Raw genomic sequence first — 23,792 nt, forward strand, 5'->3', positions numbered from 1 at the left:
ATGTAAAGTCAGGATTGCTTCATGTATTCCTACACTTCTTCTGAAGCCAAACTGATCGTCTCCCAACTCAGCTTCAACTTGTCTTGTTAAAATTTTGCAAACATGATATAATAAACTAATGGTGCAGTCTTTTTAAACTATTCAACATTAATGCTAGCCATGTGGTGTAAGGGTAGCATGCTTTCCTTTTATCTGGAGGATTCAAGTTCAATTTCCAGCCAGGTCAGGGAATTTTACCTGGATCTGACAGCTGGTTCAAGGTCCATTATACCTATATGATTAGAAATGAGGTGCTATCCGACAGTGAGATAATGGACCCTGTTTAGGAAGCCAAGAATAATGGCCAAGAGGATATGTTGTGCTGACCACATGCCACCTCGTAATCTACAAACCTTCCGCCTGAGCAGCGGTTGCTTGGTAGGCCAAGGCGCTTTGAGGCCGTTGTACCATGGGGTTTGGTTTGGCTTAGTTTAGGTATAACAACACTGTCTAAAATCATATGCCATTTCTCCTGTATCATAAAACCTACACACTAAATTGAATAACCTCGTCTTTACATTAGGCCTAAGTTACATTACATATTAGATGACTCATACCAAACCAAACCCCATGGCATAACAGCCACAAAGGGCCACGGCCTGCCGAGCGATCGCTGCTTAGCCCGAAGGCCTGCAGATTATGAGGTGTTGTGTGGTCAGCACGTCGAATCCTCTCGGTCTTATTCTTGGCTTTCTAGACTGGTTAGATGATTCATAAGTAGTTGAAACATGTCTGAATAAACTTGATACTTCATGTTAAGAGATCAAATAATGCATTTAACAGGAGGATAAATAAATACATATATTATTGTAAGAGTATTGTAACCTCGCCTTGTCAGTTTCTCCTGACGCAGTCAGTAATTCTGAGGATATCTCAACAATTCCTGATGCCTTGTGCCTATCCGGTCTCTCAATGCTCTGCCAAATTCTGATCTCAGCAATTTCTTCTTGTTCCAGAACCTTATCATTTACTTCTTTTCCTCTATACAATTGTTTAATATGTTCCTGCCATTATTTTTCTGTCTTGTTCTCTTTCCCTAGAAGTGGTTTTCCAGCTGAGCTCTTAATATTCATATACCTAGTTTTACTTTCTCCAAAGATTTCCTTGTCTTTTCTGTATGCAGCCTCTACCTTTCCTATAACCATACAACCTTCAACATCCTTGCACTTCTCTTTCAGTCATTCTCCTTTAGTTGACCTGCACTTTCTATTTCATTCTTTAATTGCCTGTATTCTTTCCCGCCCTCCTCATTTTTTTTTTTTTTTTTTTTTTTTTTTTACTTTTTCCATTTCTCAATCAGGTTTGGTTTGTCTGTTAGGTCATCAGCCCAGAGCCTAGTTGGATCCTCAAATAGCACTACCTACGATTATGCCATTATAGAGAAACTGCAAAAACCGATGGCAGCGCCAAAATATGGCATAACGGTACTAGCCAAGATGAGGAGTGAAGTAGTTTATCTCCTGATTTATGCACTTATTCTTACTTGATATTACCTTTCTTCCTAACTTTTCTTCAGCAGCCCTACTGATCTGATTCTTCACAACTGTCCACTTCTCACCTATAGCATTTGTTTTAGCCTTCTCATTTAGTCCTTGTGCAACATGTTCCCTGAAACAATCCCTCACTCTTTTCCTTGCATTCCTGCCTCTCTTCAATTTCTCCAAATTCATGACCATCGAGTCGAGTCCATGTCTGCTCGTGGGAAGATCTTGCAATCCAACACCTGATTTCTGAATCTTTGTCTAATCATATTGAAGTCTATTTGATACCTTCCAGTGTCTCCAGGTCTTGCCCACATATATGACAGTTGTTGCTGGTGCTGAACCCAGTATTAACAAGGACTACCGATAAATGATGATCAGTGCAGAATTCTACCAGCTGACTTCCTCTTTCATTCCTTTGTCCCAGTCCACATTCCCCTACAACATTATTTTCTCTTCATTGGTGTATCATTGTAATCCAGTCTCCCAACACAATTAAATTCTCATCTCATGATTTCTTCATCATCTGCTGAACCAGTAAGCATATGGACCTGCACTATTATAGTGGGTACTGGATTGGTGTCTATCTTTACAATAATCCATTCACTATGCTGGTCATAGTAGCTTACCCACTGCCCAATTTTCTTATTCATTATTAAACCAAATCCTGCATTTAGCCTGTATGATTTTGTACAGTAGCCTGCTCTTCCTACCAACATACTTCACTTACACCAACTCCATCTAACCTTAGTCTATCCATGTCTCTTTACAGATTCTCTTACCTATCACAACGATTCAATCTTCTAACGATTCATGCTCTGATTCACAAAATGTCAGTTTCAATCTTCCTGATGATTGCCTCCCCTCATGCAATCCCCACCCGGGGATTCGAATAGAGGACTATTTACATCTGAAATATTTTACCCAAGAGAAATCCATCATCAGCACATCACTCATTCATACAGAGGAAGCTGCAAGTCCTTGAGAGTTGATTACAGTTGTAGTTTCCCATTGCTTACAGCCATGTAGCAGGTTATCAACATAATTAAGCCATGTTAAATATTATTACAAGTTCATATCATCTAGACAGGGCCTCTCAGGGTGCATGCGCGTGGTGCATGCACTGTGCATGGTGCAAAAGACAACTTGGCTTGGTTGACCAGATGCAGACCCCCCACTCCTCAATTTGGAGCAATAGCGCTTACTCTCTCTTTCCTCACGCGTCTCGCTCGCTCCGCCTGTCTCCCTCTGCCCCACTTGCGCCGTAGCGCTCCAAATCCGGGCTGAGTTGAGACGAGTATAGCCGAGTAGAACCGAGCTTAGCCGAGTAGCCCAGAGACGAAGCGTTGATCCAAGCCATGCCAAGCGGCATCGATGCACAGTGCACGGAGCTCTTGCGCCTCGATCTGCACACATGAGATTTTGGGCGTTTGAGAGGCCCTGATCTAGACTGTCACCCATTCAATTTCCGAAAGGCTGCTACCCCCTCTTTCGATGAACCATTCGTTAGTCTGGTGTCTTGACAGATATCCATCCAATATGGACGCACCTACAGCACAGCTACCTGCACCATTGGAAAACATAAGACTCACCGCTGCATCAAGATTACATGGTTCACATGGGAGGAAAATAATCTGATGTTCTGTATAAATCAAGATAGTAAAACATAAAGTAGTAAAATTAGGTGATCAACTGTAAGCAAACAGCATTCAATTGAATGATTAAAGTGGAAACAAATGATGCCTAACTGTCAATGAAATATCAGTGTATCCAATTTCAAAAGAACGTGAATTTCTGTCAAGAATGCTAATTACCACCTGATCCAACTTCTAAGCTGTATTTTCTAAAGTATTATGGACAAAACAATTACAAAACAATCACAAATCACCTTGGGTTTGTGAAATATCAACCAGTGCAACTGATACAATCTATGTAGCACAGCTTTTCTTCATTGAGAATCACAGTGAGAACAAAAAACACTCCGTATTCTTTCTCTGAACTTTAACAAAGTGTTTAATCACATACTCTATGGCCTTGATTTGGCTAATATTTCAACAATATAGCATCCAAGAGTATTATGTCAGTTGAGTGTAGCTGCTTTATGCAGCATTTAGAAGCTAAATCCAAGCTATTGCAGGAACATCCAACAATTTTTGATGTTACAGTTGGTGTCCACCACCACCAGCACTCATTCTTGTGATGAAGAGCAGCTGAACAGTTTAGATAGTAGATGTGCTGGCATTCTGGGTTCAAGTTGGCTGGTTCAATCCCAGGTCAATCCAATGTTATTTGAAAGCACTCAAATATGCCAGCATCACGTTGATAGATTTATCGCCATGCAAAGGAACTCTTGTGGGACTAAATTCCAGCTTTTGGGCATCTCTGAAAGCTGTAAAAGTAATTAGTAGGACAAAAAGTCAAAGACATTAATTTAATTATTATGGTACAATCCTAGAACAGGGTCTGTTACTTTGCGAGAGTGCCAATAGGAGCGTCGTTAGGTGCTACCAACTGCAGAAGGAAATGCATGTTTGTTGTGGGAAGGGGCCAACACCTATTGATTTGTGTACGCCCTGGATAGTGACAAAAAACCATTGGTCTAACATGTCTGGGGTGTTCAGCAGAAGCCTCTCAAATAGCTGTATTGTGTCAGTCATTAGTGCACGGGAAATTTAAGTGTGCTGTGGGAGGGGTCTGACACCTACTGGTTTGCGCGCATCCTGGCTAGTGGCTACTGGTCTAACATATCGGGAGTGCTTAGCAGAAAGCCTCCTGGAGGAAGTGAGTACTCCCATAATGGGTTCTCAGTTTTGTGTCAGCCATGGTCTGCATTGTTGGAGCCCGTGGCACATTACTGAGGTAATAACTCTTTTGTTAGGATACATTAGCAAGGCAAAGTTGGACATTTTGTCTAACTGCATTGAATCATGGGAGCTTTATAAAATGCATTCAATGCTAGCGAGTGTTCAGTGGAGGATTGTGGGTAATAGCAAAAGATTTCTCTTTGATTATGAAAGTAAGTTTCTTCTGGGGGTAGGATGGTGGGATTCCGGCATTGGCGATGAACACACCTCTCCTCTACAGCCATTTTACAGTAACATTCATGCATTCATCTTATGAAGTATTATTATTATTATTATTATTATTATTATTATTATTATTATTATTATTATTATTATTAATGACTTGTAATGGACCCTGTTATGGTAAACTTACACCAACATCAACATTTTTAGATAGGCTAATAGAGAAGCAAACTGATGAAGTATTCTTTTCGCATTCTCAACACCAAAAGATTCGACTTCTTCCTTTACTTGATTGTCAAAGACTGTCTCTGAAGTCAGCAATTTTCCAGCCTTGTTGAAGTGCTGTCTACAAAAATCAATTAGCAGCAATTCTATCAAATATTGAATAGCACAATGAATGGTTCCAGAGAATGGAGGATTGGTTACAGTTCCAAAGAGAGTAGTTAGAAAAGTTGTGGCAAATAAAACTTCCATATGACTCTCAGTTTTCGAGTACTTATGCTGCAAGTCCCTCATTATTTTAGCAACTGGTAGATCCTTTAAGACAAAATTAAATGACAAATTATCATCATCTTCTTTGCATTTTCTCACTTATGAGGAGTCTGCTTTCTTGCAATGTTTCCCCTACTTTAGTCGATCCATAGCGTCCCAGGGGTTGAATTTGGCACGCCGCATGTCATCTCATACGCGGTCCAGCAAGCGTGTTTGAAGTCGCCCTTTAGGTTGACGACCCTTCAAGTTCAGCTGAAGGGCAGTATTTGCAAAATAAATTTCACTGCTACGGAGTACATGTCCATACCATTCCAGGCGTGTTTCATGCATTTTCTCTACGAATAGCGCAACCTTGAATTTCTCCCGCACAGATATGATTGAGTTGAGTAAAGCCATTTGACGATCGCAGCATCATTTCCATTGCATGAAGTGCCTGTCCATGCTCTAATGTTGTAGGCAAGCATTCAACTTCATAAAGGGCCACCACTTTAGATACAGTGGAATATTTTTTTATCACACAGGATTCCAGTAACCTGGTGCCATTTCATTCATGCGACGCCGACTCTTGTCTTGACATCGGGAATCATACTGCAGTACAAGGTGATGCATGGCTTTAGGTATTTGAATTGGGTCACTTTATTAAGCTGAACCCCACACACAGTGATCATGCCATCAGTTTGGTTACCGCATTCCAAGTACCGGTACTCTGCCTTCTTCAGACTTAATTTCATACAAATTCTTCAGGACGTATCTTCCACTCTTGTACTTACTGTTCGAGGCCCTTACGAGTCTAGATAGACAGCATGAAATTGTCAGCATATAATAGTGTCCACACATGTTTCGCCTGGATATCATTTGTGATGGCGTTCATGCAGAGTATGAAGAGCAATGGGAACTAGGCTGAGTCTTTTCTTAAACGATTTCAAATATTTTGGAAATTTATCAAACATCCCCCTTCATAAATTATTCCAATTCCTTAATTCCTGGGTAAGCAACTGATAGGGAATCTGCCTCCTGGGAGACAGCCCTTAATGCAGATCAGTGGTGATTGACTGAATGACTTTTACATGAGATATTAATGTAGTAGGCCTATTTATTATGCATGCCTCACCTCAAACATAATAATCTTTCACCTGTCACCATCACTGTACCCATAATTTTTCTGTCTCACATTTATTTCTAAGACTTTTAGTTCTGTAATTTACTATTGTATATAAACATGAATGTTACAATGCTTCTGTAACTTCATAGAATGTATCACCCAGACTTGATCCAATTAGTCCTGTTGAATTGCAACTCTACATACATTATAAAGCTTATCATCATATTATCAAACTAATTCATCTAATAATGCCATTCCTCACCATCTCTCTGCTGATGGCTCAGACCATAAAGCATAGTCAAACTGTTTATCTCCATGCACGCAAGTCTTCCTGACCCAACACTACTCTCTTTTGTCGTAAATCAGCCAGAACAAATCATGCTGTTTTCCTCTCGACCTCTTCCAGTTCTTGAATCAAGTAATCCTGGTAAGGGTCCCATACATCAGAACCATGCTGTTATTGAGGTCTTGAGGGGGCCGATGACCTAGAAGTTAGGCCCCTTCAAACAACAAGCATCATCATCATTAATAATAATAATAATAATAATAATAATAATAATAATAATAATAATAATAATAATAAAAAAGTGAAAGCACACACATGTGCAAAAAGATTAAAATTTACAGGTCTTTGCTGTACTCATCAATCCCCCCCCCCTTTTTTTTTACCATTGTATGATGTAATATCAATTACACTTTTCCTCTCACAGGGAGCACACTCAGTTGTCATCTGCTTTGTGAAATCTTTGTGTCGTACATAATTTATGATGGTATCTATGGATGGCCATCCTCATGAATCAATCAATCAATCAATCAATCAATCAATCAATTAATCACTACTGATCTGCATTTAGGGCAGTCATCCAGGTGGCAGATTCCCTATCTGTTGTTTTCCTAGGCTTTTCTTAAATGACTGCAAAGAAATTGGAAATTTATTGAACATGTCCCTTGGTAAGTTATTCCAATCCCTAACTCCCCTTCCCATAAACGAATATTTGCTGAATTCCAACTTCATCCTCATATTGTGATCTTTCCTACTTTTCAAAACACCACTCAAATTTATTCGTCTACTGATGTCATTCCACGCCATCTCTCCACTGACAGCTCGGAACATACCACTTATGATAAAGATGTTGATTCCCATAGGGAACCTAAAATATTTATTCCGAATGAGTAAATTTACGATACCAATATAGTTGGTCCGTTACTGGACATTACAAATTTTCCAGCTAACTCTTTCCTGGTTGCCAGCGTTTCACCCCAGTGTGCCAAGTTGGGCTCACCGGTTGGTAAATGGCACACCTACCAAGACGCATGGCTAGAGCAAACCGTGGAGGCCACTGCATAGCCTATTTGGAGCCACTGGCAGTGTCAATGCACTATGAGAGACTTTGTCTCATATTCAAAAATTGATGCCTGCCTGGTCATCAGATGATAAAGATGTTGATTTGCATAGGGAACCTGAAATATTTGTTCTGAATGAGTAAATTTATAATACCAATATAGTTGGTCCGTTATTGGACATTATATATTTTCCAGCTAACTCATTCCTGGTTGCCAGTGTTTCACCCCAGTGTGCTAAGTTGGGCTCATCTGTTGGTAAATGGCATACAGTACCCACCAAGACGCATGGCTAGAGGCATGATTTTTTCGCATTAATGATAAACGCGACAAAAAATATTTTGAAGCGATTTTGCGATTTCTTTATGAATCATATGTTTCTGATTAAGAAAAATGGATATTATGTTCGCGAATTAAAGCGACAAGGCCTTTTAACAGCGAAATTCAATTATTTCGCGATAAGCGCAATATTACAGCAAAATATATAGTGAATAACGAACTTAACATTTTGTTCCAAGATTATGTATGAAAAGAAAAGGAAGAGCGAACAATGATTCATCAACAGGAAAGAAATATGTTATCAATTATCATTAATGTTCTGGAAAATCTCTTTAAGACATGGCAGCAAAGAAGAGGGGTGGGCTCCATGCTTCTTGTCAAACAAAATGTTTGGAATGTTGTTCTTGTGGTGGCTGGTAATCCCACCCCAGCCTGTCTCCTCATGGCACTGTGCAATCCTGGAATCCCTAATGACGTCTATAAGCAGCACTGGTGTATTTCGGCTTCGTCGTCAGGTAAAATTAAGAAAGTGGTCACAGACAATAGCAAGATGGGTCGCTCGACAAGTGTTACGGTGCACAGCAGAGCTAAACAGTTTGCGAGTGAAGGTTTATACGTTTCGGAAAGCAATATTTTAATGTGTAAATTTTGTAATGTTCGTATCGAGTGGGAGAAAAAAGATATTGTCTCAAAACATTGTTTTAAAAATAAGGAACATTCAAACGTAAATTTAACACTCCAACAGTGAAACGGCAGGCAACAATAGAACACTCATTAGATATGCAAAAGAAAGCTAAGAGTGAAAAAATATAATTTATTTACGAAACAACAGCGATGCTACTCAAAGCCAACATCCTGCTGGAGAAGGTAGACGACCCTGCAGCCCGGTAATGGCTTCAAAAGTATATACCAGGTATGTACAGTCTATCAATTAAACCTCCACAACCAACGATCAGTGATAGTAAGACTAGGTTTTCTAAGACCTCTTTCTGATGAAGATTTTTCTTTTTTCTATTGGTTAGGATCTGGAGACCTTCCCACAGCCAACCAACTAAGGAAACAATACGCCCCCTGTTGCTCATACTAGCAAGCATCAAACAGTCTTTGGAAGGGAAAATGGACTTGGCTCTTATCTGCGACGAAACTACCGACTCGTCAGGCCGCTGTGTGTTTGCAATCTTGATCAAAACTCAAGATCCAGTATCTGAACAGGAAATATTTTTGTTAGAATGTGCGTTTCTAGATGCTGAGAACAGCAGAATGTGTTTTCAAGCAATCCTGCATGTTTTGCATAATTTTGAAATTAACCATGAGAATGTAAAGTATGTGATAACTGATTCCGCCCCGTATATGTTGAAATGTTGTGAACTGCTTAAGGGAATTATGGGAGAACATTTAATTCACATCACTTGCTGGGCTCATAAATTTAGTTTGTTCGGTAATGTCCTGCAAAAGAATTTGAAAGAACTTAATGCCATTGTGTCAAAAACAAAGAACTGTTTTCATATGTCAAGGAAAATCAAACACATGTTTCGTTCATACCTGGACGAAAACTTCCCAGATATGCCAATTTCATTGTATCCCGAGCCTGTGTTGAGTAGATAGGGAAGTTGGTTTAAAGCTGCCTCTTACATACGTTGTTCTGGAATTAGAAGGGTCTTATTATCCATATTCTCACTTGCTTGTTTCGAAAATAACAGAACTGAAAGATAGAATGAATGTAATTGCTTCTGGCCATGTTGGTAAACTAGTTAGTAAGATTATTGAAGAGTTTAGTGAATCGCTAAAAAGTGAAGCGATTCTACTCTTCCAAAATGTTAGTGCCTTAGTTGTAAAGAAAATTGAAAAGCACATGTCCCCAAGTGATGCTAACATTTTATTTGGACTTTTGAATGATTTGTTTCATCCAACTAATGTAATTCAATCAAACTATACAAATGTTTCGTCACTGAGTGAAAAAATACAAAAATTGTCTGGCTTTAAAATGTTGAAGCAGTCTGATATTATTGCTGGGCACCTTGCTTTTAAAGATATTCTGCTAAAACAAATTGAAGAAAATCCCGATCAACAAGTTGAAATAATTCAGTCACTGCTAGCATTAAAATTAATGCACCTGAAATTTGCGAATTCTGTTTTAAAGTCTATTTGGGTTCCCTGTTCATCCGTTGATGCAGAGCAATTTTTTCGAAGTACAATTTGATTGTCAATGACTGGAGACGACTAATGAAAGAGAGCTCCATTGTAACATGCGCTATGTTATCTTTTCACAAAGTAAGGAATGGTTAGGATGGCCCAATGATACTGTAATGTAAGTGCTATGTAATCATAATCAGGAATAAAATGAAATAACATTGGATGCTTACTAGTAATTTATACATCTACCATTCATATAAGTAATTCTGAACCATAATAATGAAACCTTTAATGATTAATTTTGGAATTTCATTGAAGCTAAATTAAAGCGATACGGCAATATCTATTTCGCGAAATAACGCGAAAATTATTATCCTTCTCGCGAAATCGTTCAAAAATCAATGCGAAAAAATCATGCCTCTACGCATGGCTAAAGCATACACTCGAGGCCACTGCGTAGACTATTTGGAGCCACCGGTACTGCCAATGCACTATTAGAGACTTTGTCTCATTTTCAAAAATTGATGGCTGGCCATCAGATGATAAAGAAGTTGACTCCCATAGGGAGCCTGAAATATTTGTTTCGAAAGAGTAAATTTATAATACCAATATAGTTGGTCCGTTACTGGACATTATAAATTTTCCCAACTTGGCACACTGGAGCGAAATGCTTGGCAACCAAAAATGAGTTAGCTGAAAAATTGATAATGTCCAATAATGGACCAACTATATTGGTATTATAAATTTACTCATTCAGAACAAATATTTCAGGTTCCCTATGAGAATCAACATCCTTATCATCTGATGTCCAGGCAGGCATCAATTTTTGAAAATGAGACAATGGGTGTTGTGAATAAAAATGAATCTAAGCGAGTGAGCATGTGCTCGCTGAATGCCTGACTGTCTCCCTGCCGATGAGCTTCCACTCCGCATTTGCGGTGAATAAAAATATAGAGCAGAAGCACAGGGTACACTCGAGTGTCTGGAGCAGCCTCTCAGTGTCACCGATCAAGGTCGTGCACATGCCATGTATACTGTATAACATCTTAAACTGTGATAACACTTCGATGACTTCCGGGTAGTTCAATGCTTAACATGGCAGACGACGACAGTGTGGAATTCCAGTCCGCTTTTATCTCCATTTTAAAGGAACATACAATTATGTTTTCAGAGTCACAGTTACCGGATAAGGAGCACAAAAAACAAGTGCAATAAATGCAGTTCAGTGTGAACTACTCACTAAATTTAACTTAAACATTTCCGTCTGACAACCGTCTGATTGGCTGAATGGTCAGCATTGAGGGCTTCGGTTCAGAGGGTCCTGGCTGGGTCGGGGATTTTAATCGCCTCTGATTAATACTTCTGGCAAGAAGACCGAGTGTTTATGTTTGTCCCAACACTTTCCTCTTCATATTCGCACAACACACTACGCTACCAACCATCACAGAAACACGCAATAGTGATTACATCCCTCCATCTAGGGTTGGCATCAGGAAGAGCATCCGGCTGTAAAACAGGGCCAAATCCACATGTGCAACACAATTCAACCCAGGATCCCACAGAGGTGGGAAAAGCGATAGAAGGAAAAGAAGATTTTCCGTCCAACTGTTGGTAAAAAAATTACAAAACATGAAAACAAGACTGAAATATAAAGTAGAATTAAAGCGTACGGGAAACAAATGAATATCGTGAAAATAATGGGAGAAGCGGCTGATGAATCTGATGCAGGGGGAGAATAACCTTACCATCAGCCGTCTGAAAGGTAGGAAATCATAGCCTGAATATTACGACATTAATAAATGAGGAAAATGGTAGGCCTATAACGTACATCACAAACATCAATCATGTTGAAAATAATATATTGACAATTGAATGAAATTTTTAAGGAGCCAGATCTGCAGGACCGGATGAGTGGGCCGTGCAGTGAAGGGCGCGCAGCTGTGAGCTTGCATCCAGGAGATAGTGGGTTCGATCCCCAATGTCAGCAGCCTTGAAGATGGTTTTCCTTGGTTTCCCATTTTCACACTAGGCAAATGCTGGGGTTGTACCTTAATTAAGGCCACAGACGCACCCTTCCTACTCCCACACCATTCCTATCCCATCGTCGCCATAAGACCTATCTGTGTCGGCGTGATGTAAGCAAGATGCAAGATCTGCAGAAGTTGTCCATCCCTTCGACTTCCTACAGAGGCGTCATAACTCTGCAAACATCGGAGTTTCTCCAAATTCGGGAGTCACAGACAGAGCAGGTCGTGATACATCTACACTGCTTGAATTCTTCCTTTCCATTGCAAGTGGCCTGTACATTAATACTAGGGACGCCTTTTCTGTAAATGTAGTCATTCCCATGAACATGTAGCTTCTGAATTTGTACATGAGTACAGTCTACAGTTCCGACAGCATAAGGGAAGCTCAAACGTTTTTGCCACTTAGCCCGTGCTTCCTGCATCTAAGCAACATTTGTTGGAATTTTATCTAATAATCTGCTTTCATTTCTGTTCATGTAAAACCCTGCAAAAATATTTTTGACACAGTTCTCCGAGATGTCTTTACCAACTCCACTCTGAAATCCAGGGTCACCAACATAACATGCTCCGCTAACCATTCAGCATGCTCCTTGAAAATCCCCAGCCTGTTTCCAGTCATCTGACCGGGTCAGGAATGGAATGAATGAAGCGGTGAGGATAGGAATTGTGCCGGCTGCCAAAGCCTGTCGCACTCCTCTGGGGCAATGATTAATGAGTGACAAATGAAATATAATGATATTGGAGAGTGCTGCTGGAATGAAATATGACAGGAAAAAAACTGGAGTACCCGGAGAAAAACCTGTCCTACATCCGCTATGTCTAGCAAAAATCCCACATGGAGTGGCCGAGATTTGAACGACGGAACCCAAAGGCGAAACGCCGGTGGCTCTGCTGTCTGAGCCACGGAGGCTCTTCAGCATGCTTCTTACTGGACTTTTATAACACTCTGTAATCAAGTTGAGATGATTCTCTGCGAAGTTTATATACTTTTCTTTTCCGATTAACCAGCACCATTACCTCTGCCATGCTATTGAACTTGACACTATAATTTGGAGTCACCTACTGCGTTAGCTAAAGGAAACATGAGCAGGCGCTTACCGGAAAGAGTGCCTGCTTTATCTTAATTCACCAGACATCTGGAGCGCCCACTCTGCTACTCGAGCGACTGGAGTGTGTGCTCAAGGTCACAGGTCTGCTGTGAGTGACTGCTTCCGACAGGCGGTTTTTAGTCACCTCATTGCGAGTGCCTGCTCTAAATTCGCGAGTAAAGAGTGCGTGTTCATTTTTATTCACACCACTCAATGCCCCTCATAGTGCATTGGCACTGCTGGTGGCTCCAAATAGCCTATGCAGTGGCCTCCATGGTATGCTCTAGCAATGTGTCTTGGTGGGTGTGCCATTTACCAAATGATGAGCCTAACTTGGCACACTGCGGCAAAATGCTGGCAACCAGGAATGAGTTAGCTGGAAAATTTATAATGTCCAATAACGGACCAACTATATTCGTATTATAAATTTACTCATTCGGAATAAATATTTCAGGTTACCCACGGGAATCAACATCTTTATCATCTGATAGCCAGGCAGGCATCAATTTTTGAAAATGACAGTCTCTCATAGTGCATTGGCACTGCCGGTGGCTCCAAATAGCCTACGCAGTGGCCTCCACGGTATTTTTTTTTTTACTAGTTGTTTTACGTTGCACCGACACAGATAGGTCTTACGGCGATGATGGGACAAGAAAGGGCTAGGAGTGGGAAGGAAGCGGCCGTGGCCTTAATTAAGGTACAGCCCCAGTATTTGCCTGGTGTGAAAATGGGAAACCACGGAAAACCATTTTCAGGGCTGCCGACAGTGGGGTTCGAACCTACTATCTCCCACGGTATGTTCTAGCCATGCATCTTGGTGGGTGTGCCATTTACCAACTGATGAACCCAACTTGGCACACTGGGGCGAAACGGTGGCAACCAGGAATGAGTTACCTGGAAAATTTATAATGTCCAATAATGGACCAATTATATTGGTATTACATAACACTTAGTTGAGCAGCTGGCCTCCTTTCTCCCAAGTCTTCCCATCCCAAACTTTGCAACAGTTTTGTAACGCTACTCTTTTGTCACAAATCACCCAGAAAAAATCAAGCTGCTTTTCTTTGAATTTTTTCCAGTTCTTGAATCAAGTAATCCTGGTGAGGGTTCCATACACTGGAACCATACTCTAGTTGGGGTCTTACCAGAGACTTATAAACCCTCTTCTTTACATCCTTACTACAACCCCTAAATACCCTCATAATTATGTGCACAGATCTGTACCCTTTATTTACAATCATATTCATGTGATTACCCCAATGAAGATCTTTCCTTATATTAAGACCTAGGTACTTACAATGATGCCCAAAAGGAACTTTCACCCCATTTACGCAGTAATTAAAACTGAAAGGACTTTTCCTATTTGTGAAACTCACAACCTGACTTTTAACCCCGTTTATCTTCATACCATTGCCTACTGTCAATCTCACAACATTATCAAGGTCATTTTGCAGTTGCTCACAATCTTTTAACATATTTATTACTCTATACAGAACAACATCATCTGCAAAAAGCTTTATCTCTGATTCCACATCATTACATATATCACTGATATAAAAAGAAATGAAATGGCGTATGGCTTTTAGTGCCGGGAGTGTCCGAGGACAAGTTCTATCATTGATATATATAAGAAAACATAAAGGTCCAATAATACTGCCTTGAGGAATTCCCCTCGTAATTATTAAAGGGACAGGTAAAGCTTCACCTACTCTCATTCTATGAGTTATCTTTTCTAAAAACATAGCCACCTTTTTTTTTTTCCTTTTTTTTTTTTTTACTATTTTTCTTTATGTTGCACCGACACAGATAGGTCTTATGGTGACGATGGGAGAGGAAAGGCCTAGGAATGAGAAGGAAGAGGCCGTGGCCTTAATTAAGGTACAGCCCCAGCATTTGCCTGGTGTGAGAATGGTAAACCAAGGAAAACCAGTGGGATTCAAACCCACTATCTCCTGGATGCGAGCTCACAGCTGCGCGCCCCTAACCGCATGGCCAATTTGCCCGGTAGCCTCCCTTTCAGTCACTCTTTTGTCAAGTCCAATTGCACTCATTTTTGCCAGTAGTCTCCCATGATCTACCCTATCAAATGCCTTGGATAGATCAATCGCAATACAGTTCAACTGACCTGAATCCAGGATATCTGCTATATCTTGCTGGAATCCTACAAATTGAGCTTCACTGGAATAACCTTTCGTAAACCCAAACTGCCCTCTATCAAACCAGTTATTAATTTTGCAAACATGTCTAATTTAATCAGAAAGAATGCTTTCCCAAAGCTTACATGCAATGCGTGTCAAACTGACTGGCCTGTCATTTTCAGCTTTATATCTATCACGCTTTCCTTTATACAGGATGTCCGAGAAGTCCCCGTACCCCTAGTTTCATACGTTTCATATTATAGTGGAGTACTTACATATAAAAACTATGAAACCAGAGTTCTATCCATCTCCAAGTCCTCATTGTCATCTTGCGGAGCATCTCAGGAGTTATGGAGCGAAAGGCTTCCTCCACACTTTGGTGCAATTCTTCATTAGTCGTGTACCGACGATGAGCCACATGGGACTTGATTATTCCCCATAATGAGTTGTCTGGCGTGGTAAGGTCTGGGCTTCGTGGTGGCCATTTCAACGGGGCTGGAGATGTTGGTGAACCACGGCCAATCCAGTGGCCTTGAAATTGTTCATCAAAGAACTCGCACATCTGAATAGCAAAATGTGCTGGAGCCCCATCCTGCTGTAACCACACATGACCCAATATTCCCTTGTCTTGAAGCTGAGGTATTAACCAAAATTGTAACATATGCAAATAAGATTTTCCATTCACATACCCATTAAAAAAAAAAAACAGTCCGCACAAGTGACGTGATGATATTCCGGCCCCATAACATTCTTGCACATAATGAGGATTTTCCTTAGACCAGAAAACCACATTCCTCCTATGTGAACTGCGATATATCACACATTCATCAGAAAATAACACTCTTGAGCGAGACACAGCAGTTGGGAATTGTGCCAACAAAGCACAGCAGGCTGCAACTCGTTGCTCCATGTCATTGTCAGATAGTTCATTCACATGCATTGGCCTAAATCCTTTCATTTTCAAATCTCTTTTAATGTGGTCATGCATTGTTGACCGCGGTACTTGAAATTCAGCTTCTCTTTTGCGAATGGATTTCAATGGAGACTGCTCAAATGACTGAGCGACGGCGGCACACGTTTCTTCCCATGTCTTCTTACGTCCACTACACGGCCTGTCTTTAACACTGCCTGAAGCAAATGCACGTTTCTCCCAATCAAGCAGAGTAGCTTTACAAGGTGGGGGTTTGCTAAAGCAATCTCTAAATGCACTCATTATCACTGTCATTGTTTGACCCATATGTGCTCATTCATGCACCCACAAACACGCCACTAATCACTCCTCAACAGTGTAGCTGTGTCCGCTCACGTCCGCCATGACTTAACAACTGAAATGAGACTGACAAGAACGCTAGCAGCAGGGATACCAATACCAATAAAACAACTATTGAATTCCCCAATTATACAAACTCAATTGTCCATGTCATAATATAACAAAATAATAATATGAAACGTATGGAACTAGGGGTACGGAAACATCTTGGCCACCCTGTACACAGAGGCTACTATAGCAACTCTCCATTCATTTGGTATAGCTCCATCATGGAAACAATAACCAAAAAAGTACTTCAGACATGGTACTATATCCCAACCCATTGCCTTTAGTATATCCCTCGAAACCTTATCAATTCCAGCTGCTTTTCTAGTTTTCAACTTTTGTATCTTACTGTAAATGTCATTGTTGTCATAGGTAAATTTTAATAATTCTATAGTATTAGTTACCTCCTCTACCTGGACATTATCCCTGTAACCAACAAACTTTACATACTGCTGACTGAATACTTCTGCCTTTTGAAGATCCTCGCATACACACTCCTCTTATTCATTAATGATTCCTGGAATGTCCTTCTTGGAACCTGATTCTGCCTTAAATTACCTATACATACTCTTCCATTTTTCACTAAAATTGGTATGACCACCAATTATGCTAGCCATCATGTTATCCTTAGCTGACTTCTTTGCTAGATTCACTTTTGTAGTAGGTTCCTTCAATTTCTTCTTACTTCCACAGCCATTTCTAACTCTAATTCTTTCCAACCTACACCTCCTTCTTAGTCTCTTTACTTATCTGTTATAATAAAGTGGATCTTTACCATTTCTTACCACCTTAAAGGTACAAAGCCGGCCCCATGGTATAGGGGTAGCGTGCCTGCCTCTTACCTGGAGGCCCCGGGTTCGATTCCCGGCCAGGTCAGGGATTTTTACCTCGACCTGAGGGCTGGTTCGAGGTCCATTCAGCCTACGTGATTAGAATAGAGGAGCTATCTGACGGTGAGGTAGCGGCCCCGGTCTAGAAAGCCAAGAATAACGGCCGAGAGGATTTGTCGTGCTGACCACACGACACTTCGTAATCTGCAGGCCCTCAGGCTGAGCAGCGGTCACTTTGTAGGCCAAGGCCCTACAAGGGCTGTAGTGCCATGGGGTTTTTTAAAGGTACAAACCTATTTTCACATTCCTCAACAACTGCTTTAAACCCATTCCAGAGTCTATTTACATTTTTATTTACCGCTTTCCACCGATCATAGTTACTTTTTTAAACTCCCTCGTGCCTGTTTTTTTGCTAGTTGCTTTGCGTCAGACCGATACAGATAGGTCTTATGGCGACGATGGGATAGGAGTTGGAAGGAAGCAGCCGTGGCCTTAATTAAGATACAGCCCAGCATTTGCCTGGTGTGAAAATGGGAAACCGCGGAAAACCATCTTCAGGGCTGCCGACAGTGGGATTCTAACCCACTATCTCCCGGATGCAAGCTCACAGCCGCCTGCCCCTGAACGCACGGCCAACTTGCCCAGTCATGCCTGTTTTATCAGCCACATGGTACTGCCTCATAGTCCTAATTTTAATATCTTCCTTTCTTTCACATTTATTTTTAACTACCACAAAAACAGCTTCGTGATCACTACAGTAGTACCATCTATTACTTTGGTTTCACTGTAGAGCTCATTTGATTTTACCAGCACAACATCCAGAATATTCTTCCCTCTAAGGCCGGCCATACACGTTGCGGCGTACCGGAGAGGTTTACCTGCACAGTTGACCTGCGCAGTAAACCTGTACAGGTGACGCCCTCAAACACGGTACGGTTTACCCATCAGGTGACCTTACGGCATTGACACGACGAGATGATGACGCGATCGCAGTGGTTGGTGTATTGTTAGCAACTAATTTAAAAAAAGCAAAGGAAACCCTGCAACTTATGGTGTAAAGACTGGTTGTTGAGAGGAAATCGCTACACTCACGTCAATTTATTAAAAGAATTGAGTGGAGAAGGAGGAGACTATCGTAATTACTTGAGGATAAGTGAACCAGTGCCCCAAAAATTGCTTTCATTTGTGTCACCTTTAATCCAAAAGGTTCAGATGTGTACAACTCGATAAACTCCTCTAAAACTTGAGTTCACTTACGGTTTGACATAGTATTCTATCAAAACAAAACAAAACAAAAAATCACCAGTAACCAAAAAGAAATGACAAAACAAAACAAACCGAGTGGTTTTATAAAAACAAATAAATAGAATGCAAGACCTTCTTCTTACGCTTGTCCTGCTTCAACTGAGCCGAAACCTGTGCAGGTCTTGGGTGAATCACACAGACATGCAGTTATGTTCAACTGCGCAGGTAACGGAATTGTTTTTCGATTCTTCCTGGCTCGCCTGTACAGGTCTGGCCACCTGTGCAGGTTCATCGAACGTAGGTGCCACCCACGATCCGGTTTACCTGTGCAGGTCAACTGTTCAGGTAAACCTCTCCGGTACGCCGCACCGTGTATGGCCGGCCTAACCAGTTCAGTACAACTCCACCTAATACTCACCATCACTTTCTGAATCAGATGCCCTTCCCATATTAACTTATTTGCCATTTGTTCGCATTATTTTCCTAAATGACATTTGGTAAATTGAGATCACCCACTACAATCACTATCTTTTCCTTATCGTTTCCCACATAGCTGATTATCTGATCAAATAATTCTGAATCATTGTTGCACTACCCTTTCCCAGTCTGTACACTCCAAAGACATCAAGTTGCTTATTATCTTTAGAGATGAGCCTTACACCTAGAATTTCATGTTTGTCATCTTCAACTTTTTCATAGCTTACAAATTCTTCTTTCACCAAAATGAATACTCCCCGTCCTACCATTCCTTTATCTCTACAATACACACTCCAGTTCCGTGAGAAAATTTATGCATCCATTATATCATTTCTCAGCCATGATTCAACTCCTATTACAATATCTGGTGAGTATATATCTATTAAATTACTTAATTTTATTCCTTTCTTAAAATTCTTCTACAGTTGAGCACTAACATTTTTATGTCATCCCTACTTGATTTCCAGTTCCCTGCTCCCTTATCACCACTCCCTAGGCCTACCCGTTTCTCTGAATGTACCTCCCTATAACCCTTCTAAACAAATTTCCTAACTTATGTGTACCACTTCGGCTTAAGTGAAGGCCATCTGAGCGCAGATCCCGGTAGAAATTCAGTATGACTTACCATATAGGCCTAGCATGATAAGGATGTAAAATGTTAGAAATCTTAAATGGAATACCTTGTAGAGGAGAGATGTGTTCACTGCGACAGCCAAGAACCCACCCACCGTCCCCCAGAAGTAATTTTGCTTTTATAACCTAATGCAATTTATCACGCGCCATTGTCCATCCCCTAACTACATTCCAGCATTTCCACTGGGTGAGACACAATGGGATAAGACGTCACTCCCAACAATGATGTAAAATGAATTCTGTTACCACCCCGCACACCAGAAATACACAACTTTGTCACTAACCTACCCTAACGTATCCAGACCAATGGAGGTGCCACGTGGGATACTAGAGACCTAGGGCCGCTTTGCGGCTTCTAACCTGGGGGCCATGCCCCCAGACACCCTTTGCTTGATCCAGGCCAATGGTTTTGTCACTAACCTACCATAACCAATCCAGATCAATGGCTTTGTCATTAACCTAAACTAACGTATCCAGACCAAGTTTTTTGTCACTAAGCTACCCTAACGTGTCGAGACCTATGGAGGTGTCATTCAGGATACTAGAGGCCTAGGGAACCTAGGGGCTTATGCCCCCAGACCCCCCTGCTTGATCCAGACCAATGGCTTTGTCACTATCCTACCCTAACCAATCCAGATCAACAGCTTTGTCACTAATCTACCCTACCATATCCAGAACAATTGTTTTGTCACTAACCTACCCTAACGTATCCAGACCAATGGCTTTGTCACAGCATGAAATTCATAAATTCAAATGTAGCGCTGCTTCACTAGGACTAGTTCTTTAGATGAACAGTTGGCAGCCCTGTCCACCACAAGATCACGACCATCACAAGAAGTGAGCGAAAGAGAAACAAATGACAGTACAATCGCGCCTAGATGCATGCACTGGAAAATGGTAAGTCTTACTGAACTTTTGCCCAAATCCCTATCTCCTACCCACCCATTAGGATCTAGAAATCTCACTCCCAGTTTCCCACATACCCACTCCATGTCGGAGTTCATACTTCGTTTCAGCCAATTTCTTCTCAATCATAGCATCTGTGGCATAGAATTCAAGCCATATACAGTCCTGTTTCATCCTCCTTTCTTCACATACTTGAGCACTCTGCCTAGAGGAGGGCAGCAGTAAGCAGAGTCTTAACTCGTCAGTAAGGAATGGTTGTCTACAGAGCTTGTACACTAATCTTGATTGTGTGTTCAAAAGTATGCATCCCGTAAATACACCCATAACCATATGAAGAGATCTGTAACCTTTATTTACAATTCCACTCATCTGATTGGCCAAATGAAGACTTGGTTGCGCTTCCACAAGCGGGCCGGCATTGGTAATCATTAGTAAAGATTGAAAAGGAACGTTTTACAATACAGTAGAATTCCATTAGTCCGGCATCCAACAGTCCGGAACGCCCGATGGTCCGGCACCATTCCAGTATTTTTTAAATGTTATTATCTCTTAATAATGATCTCTCCTGAACAATTTGATGCATTGTTTGTCGAAACCATTGGAAGTGTATTTTTTATTATTTCAAAGTTAATAGTGCAAATGTATCTGATACAGTCCAGTTGTTATCTCTGGAAATATTCAGTCTAGAAGGCTGTGTGCTACAATGAGTACTGCAAAGAAAACCATAGGCTATGATAAAAAAAAAAAAACAGATTTCAAAAATTGAAAGTATGGGCCACGTTCAAAAACGGATGGGAGCATTCCTTCAAAAACTGAAGCGGACAGAAGGAAAAGAGAAGTTGTAGATTGAAAGACTCTAAATGGTAAAGGAAAACTTACAGACAAGAAAATCAATGAACTCCGGCCATTATGGAATGGCAATAAGAAACAACACGTTTGAAAAGAGGAGTGTGTTATTAAACTAATGATTCTGCTGATCAACATTTTACTGCAAAATGCCGCGTTACAGATCTTTTCGCTGTACGCCTTAACCTATATCGTAGTAAGAGGTGCCGCCCGATAGTCCGGCTTTTTCAGTAATCCGGCACCGGGCCGGTCCCGAACTATCGGATTTCTACTGTACCTGGAGTACCAGAGAGGAGAGATCCTTCCTCTACGCTTGCTATAAACCCACCATCCCGCCCCAAAAAGCATTCTTATATAGAAAAATTTAAAGCAAGACAGCATGAAAGAAGAAATTGCCACCATTATCTTTACTCCCATTGGCGAGCTCCGATCAGCTGTGAAGAAGTCTATGTAACTTTTTTCCCGCTAGAGGTTGCATGATCAGTGGCCACATGGTTACCAATATAATTTAGTAGCTGTAACCTATCTTTGTAAATTCAGGGCAAGCTCTGTCATGGAAACAGTGGCCCCCTGGGCCACACTCCCTTCGAGAGGCACTTAACTATCGCCACGGCGCATACTGCCGGCACAGCAAGAAAAAAGTTCATTTAGTGGTTGTAACCTATCGTCACATTTTCTCAACAGATGGTGACAGCATCACCCGCCACCAAGCCTACGTGTAAACAGCGAGCGGAGTGTGAGGCGCACCATGCCCGGCCCGCTTATGGAAGTTTTACTGAAGACTTTCTTTACATTAACACTCGCATACTTATAGTGATGCCATGAGGCACTTTCACCCCAACAACACAGTAGGCCTAATTAAAACTGTTACCTGTTATTTGCTTTACGTCGCACCGACACAGATAGGTCTTATGGCGACTATGGGATAGGAAAGGCCTAGGAATGTGAAGGAAGCGGCTGTGGCCTTAATTAAGGCATTTGCCTGGTGTGAAAATGGGAAACCACGGAATACCATCTTCAGGGCTGCCGACAGTGGGGCTCAAACCCACTATCTCCCGATTACTGGATACTGGCCACACTTAAGCGACTGCAGCTATCGAGCTTGAATTAAAACTGAGAGGACTTCTCCTCTTGGTGAAATTTACAACCTGACTTTTCACTCTGTTTACCATCATACCGTTGTATGCTGTCCATCCCACAATATTGTTGAGTTCTTTTTTGCAGCAACTTACAATCCTCCAGGCCTCAACATTTGAATACAATCTAGCAACCAAGTGAACACAACCTTGAAAATATTCTTTAGATAGTGCTTCATAAATATATTCTGTGGATGGCTAAGTATCAAACAACAGTGACACTATTAGATCAAACTTACATGGATTCCTGACCAACATATCAACAATCAGAGCATCTTCAATAGTGTAAAATCCTCTAACCACCAACCGGGCTAATTGTTTTAAACTACTAGGAACTTCAGTCACAAATTTTTCTTCACTCATTTCAACTTATTCCAAAAAATGCCTTGAGCACTTCAAAAGCATGTTATTCCTGAAGTCCAGACACAGCAAGAAAAATTTCAAAAGTCACAAGATTCACATGCTCTGACATACACTTATGCTCACAAACAGAATGTTCTGTGGCTGACAGCCAGAAACAGAGATACATGAAACATAACTTTCATAATGCCTCTAAAAACACACATACAGTAGTTAAGAGTCTACTATGGCAGCAGCTGCCGTTTCGAAACACATTAAACATATATAAGACGATAGAGGAATGTCTTAAAGTCATAATTCTACAACTTTTCTTGATAAAATTTCACAGTTAGGTCTACGTTTCAAACGAAAAGTATCAAGTCTACGCATCCATGACTGTTTCTCAGTACTTGCAACAGCAGCAACAGGTAAACACTCATGCTAACCAACGATTGTCATTTTCCTCATTGCATGAAATATATATAAGAAGGTAAGTAAGTCCCAGATAAGGTAGAAATTGAATAAAACACCGATTTTAGGTTTAGTTTTAGTCATAATATCTCCGCTATTGTTTATTTAGTTATTATGATTCTGACAGCAAAATTCTTTCTTACGTCGTCAATGTTTTTCAGCACCTTGCATGGAAACAAAACATACTCGAATTTATATTTCGTAATTGTTTTGTTTCAGTATGGTGTCATTGGGATGCATAAGTATGATACAAGTATAGAATGTCACCCATGTTTAACTTTGTTTTACAATTGCAAACTGTAATTAGTTCTCCTACATTTGAATATATCATCGTATTGAGTTCATCTAACCATGGTAAGTGGTTCATAAGTACAGCTTGAAAGCGTGTAATAATGGTTACATTTTGAGGTTATGCGTTGATATGTCATGTTTGTTTTTGTTTTTTCAG

At 40.8% G+C, this 23,792-nt stretch overlaps 2 protein-coding genes across 5 annotated transcripts in view; one reads left to right on the plus strand and one right to left on the minus strand.

Annotated features, from left to right (window-relative positions):
• The window catches only part of TfIIEalpha (transcription factor IIEalpha), an 82,873-nt gene extending 59,579 nt beyond the window's left edge, over positions 1-23,294 (minus strand). The window contains exon 1 of one of the 4 annotated variants that reach the window (XM_067135036.2): positions 22,774-23,294. In XM_067135036.2, the coding sequence (XP_066991137.1) occupies positions 22,774-22,897 (124 nt within the window). In that variant the 5' untranslated portion in view covers positions 22,898-23,294. Of the gene's footprint in view, positions 1-3,408; positions 3,549-9,302; positions 9,403-15,421; positions 15,834-22,773 lie in introns of those variants that run through there. The other 3 variants (XM_067135039.2, XM_067135037.2, XM_067135038.2) reach the window with 3 other exon arrangements.
• A 268-nt stretch (positions 23,295-23,562) lies between these two features.
• The window catches only part of LOC136856854 (pre-mRNA-splicing factor ISY1 homolog), an 80,298-nt gene continuing 80,068 nt past the window's right edge, over positions 23,563-23,792 (plus strand). The window contains exon 1 of the mRNA XM_067135049.2: positions 23,563-23,698. Coding sequence (XP_066991150.1) covers positions 23,696-23,698 — 3 coding nt within the window. The 5' untranslated portion in view covers positions 23,563-23,695. The remainder of the gene's footprint in view (positions 23,699-23,792) is intronic.

This window comes from Anabrus simplex, chromosome 1 (genome assembly GCF_040414725.1).
Source record: "Anabrus simplex isolate iqAnaSimp1 chromosome 1, ASM4041472v1, whole genome shotgun sequence".
NCBI classification, from domain to species: Eukaryota; Metazoa; Arthropoda; class Insecta; order Orthoptera; family Tettigoniidae; genus Anabrus; species Anabrus simplex.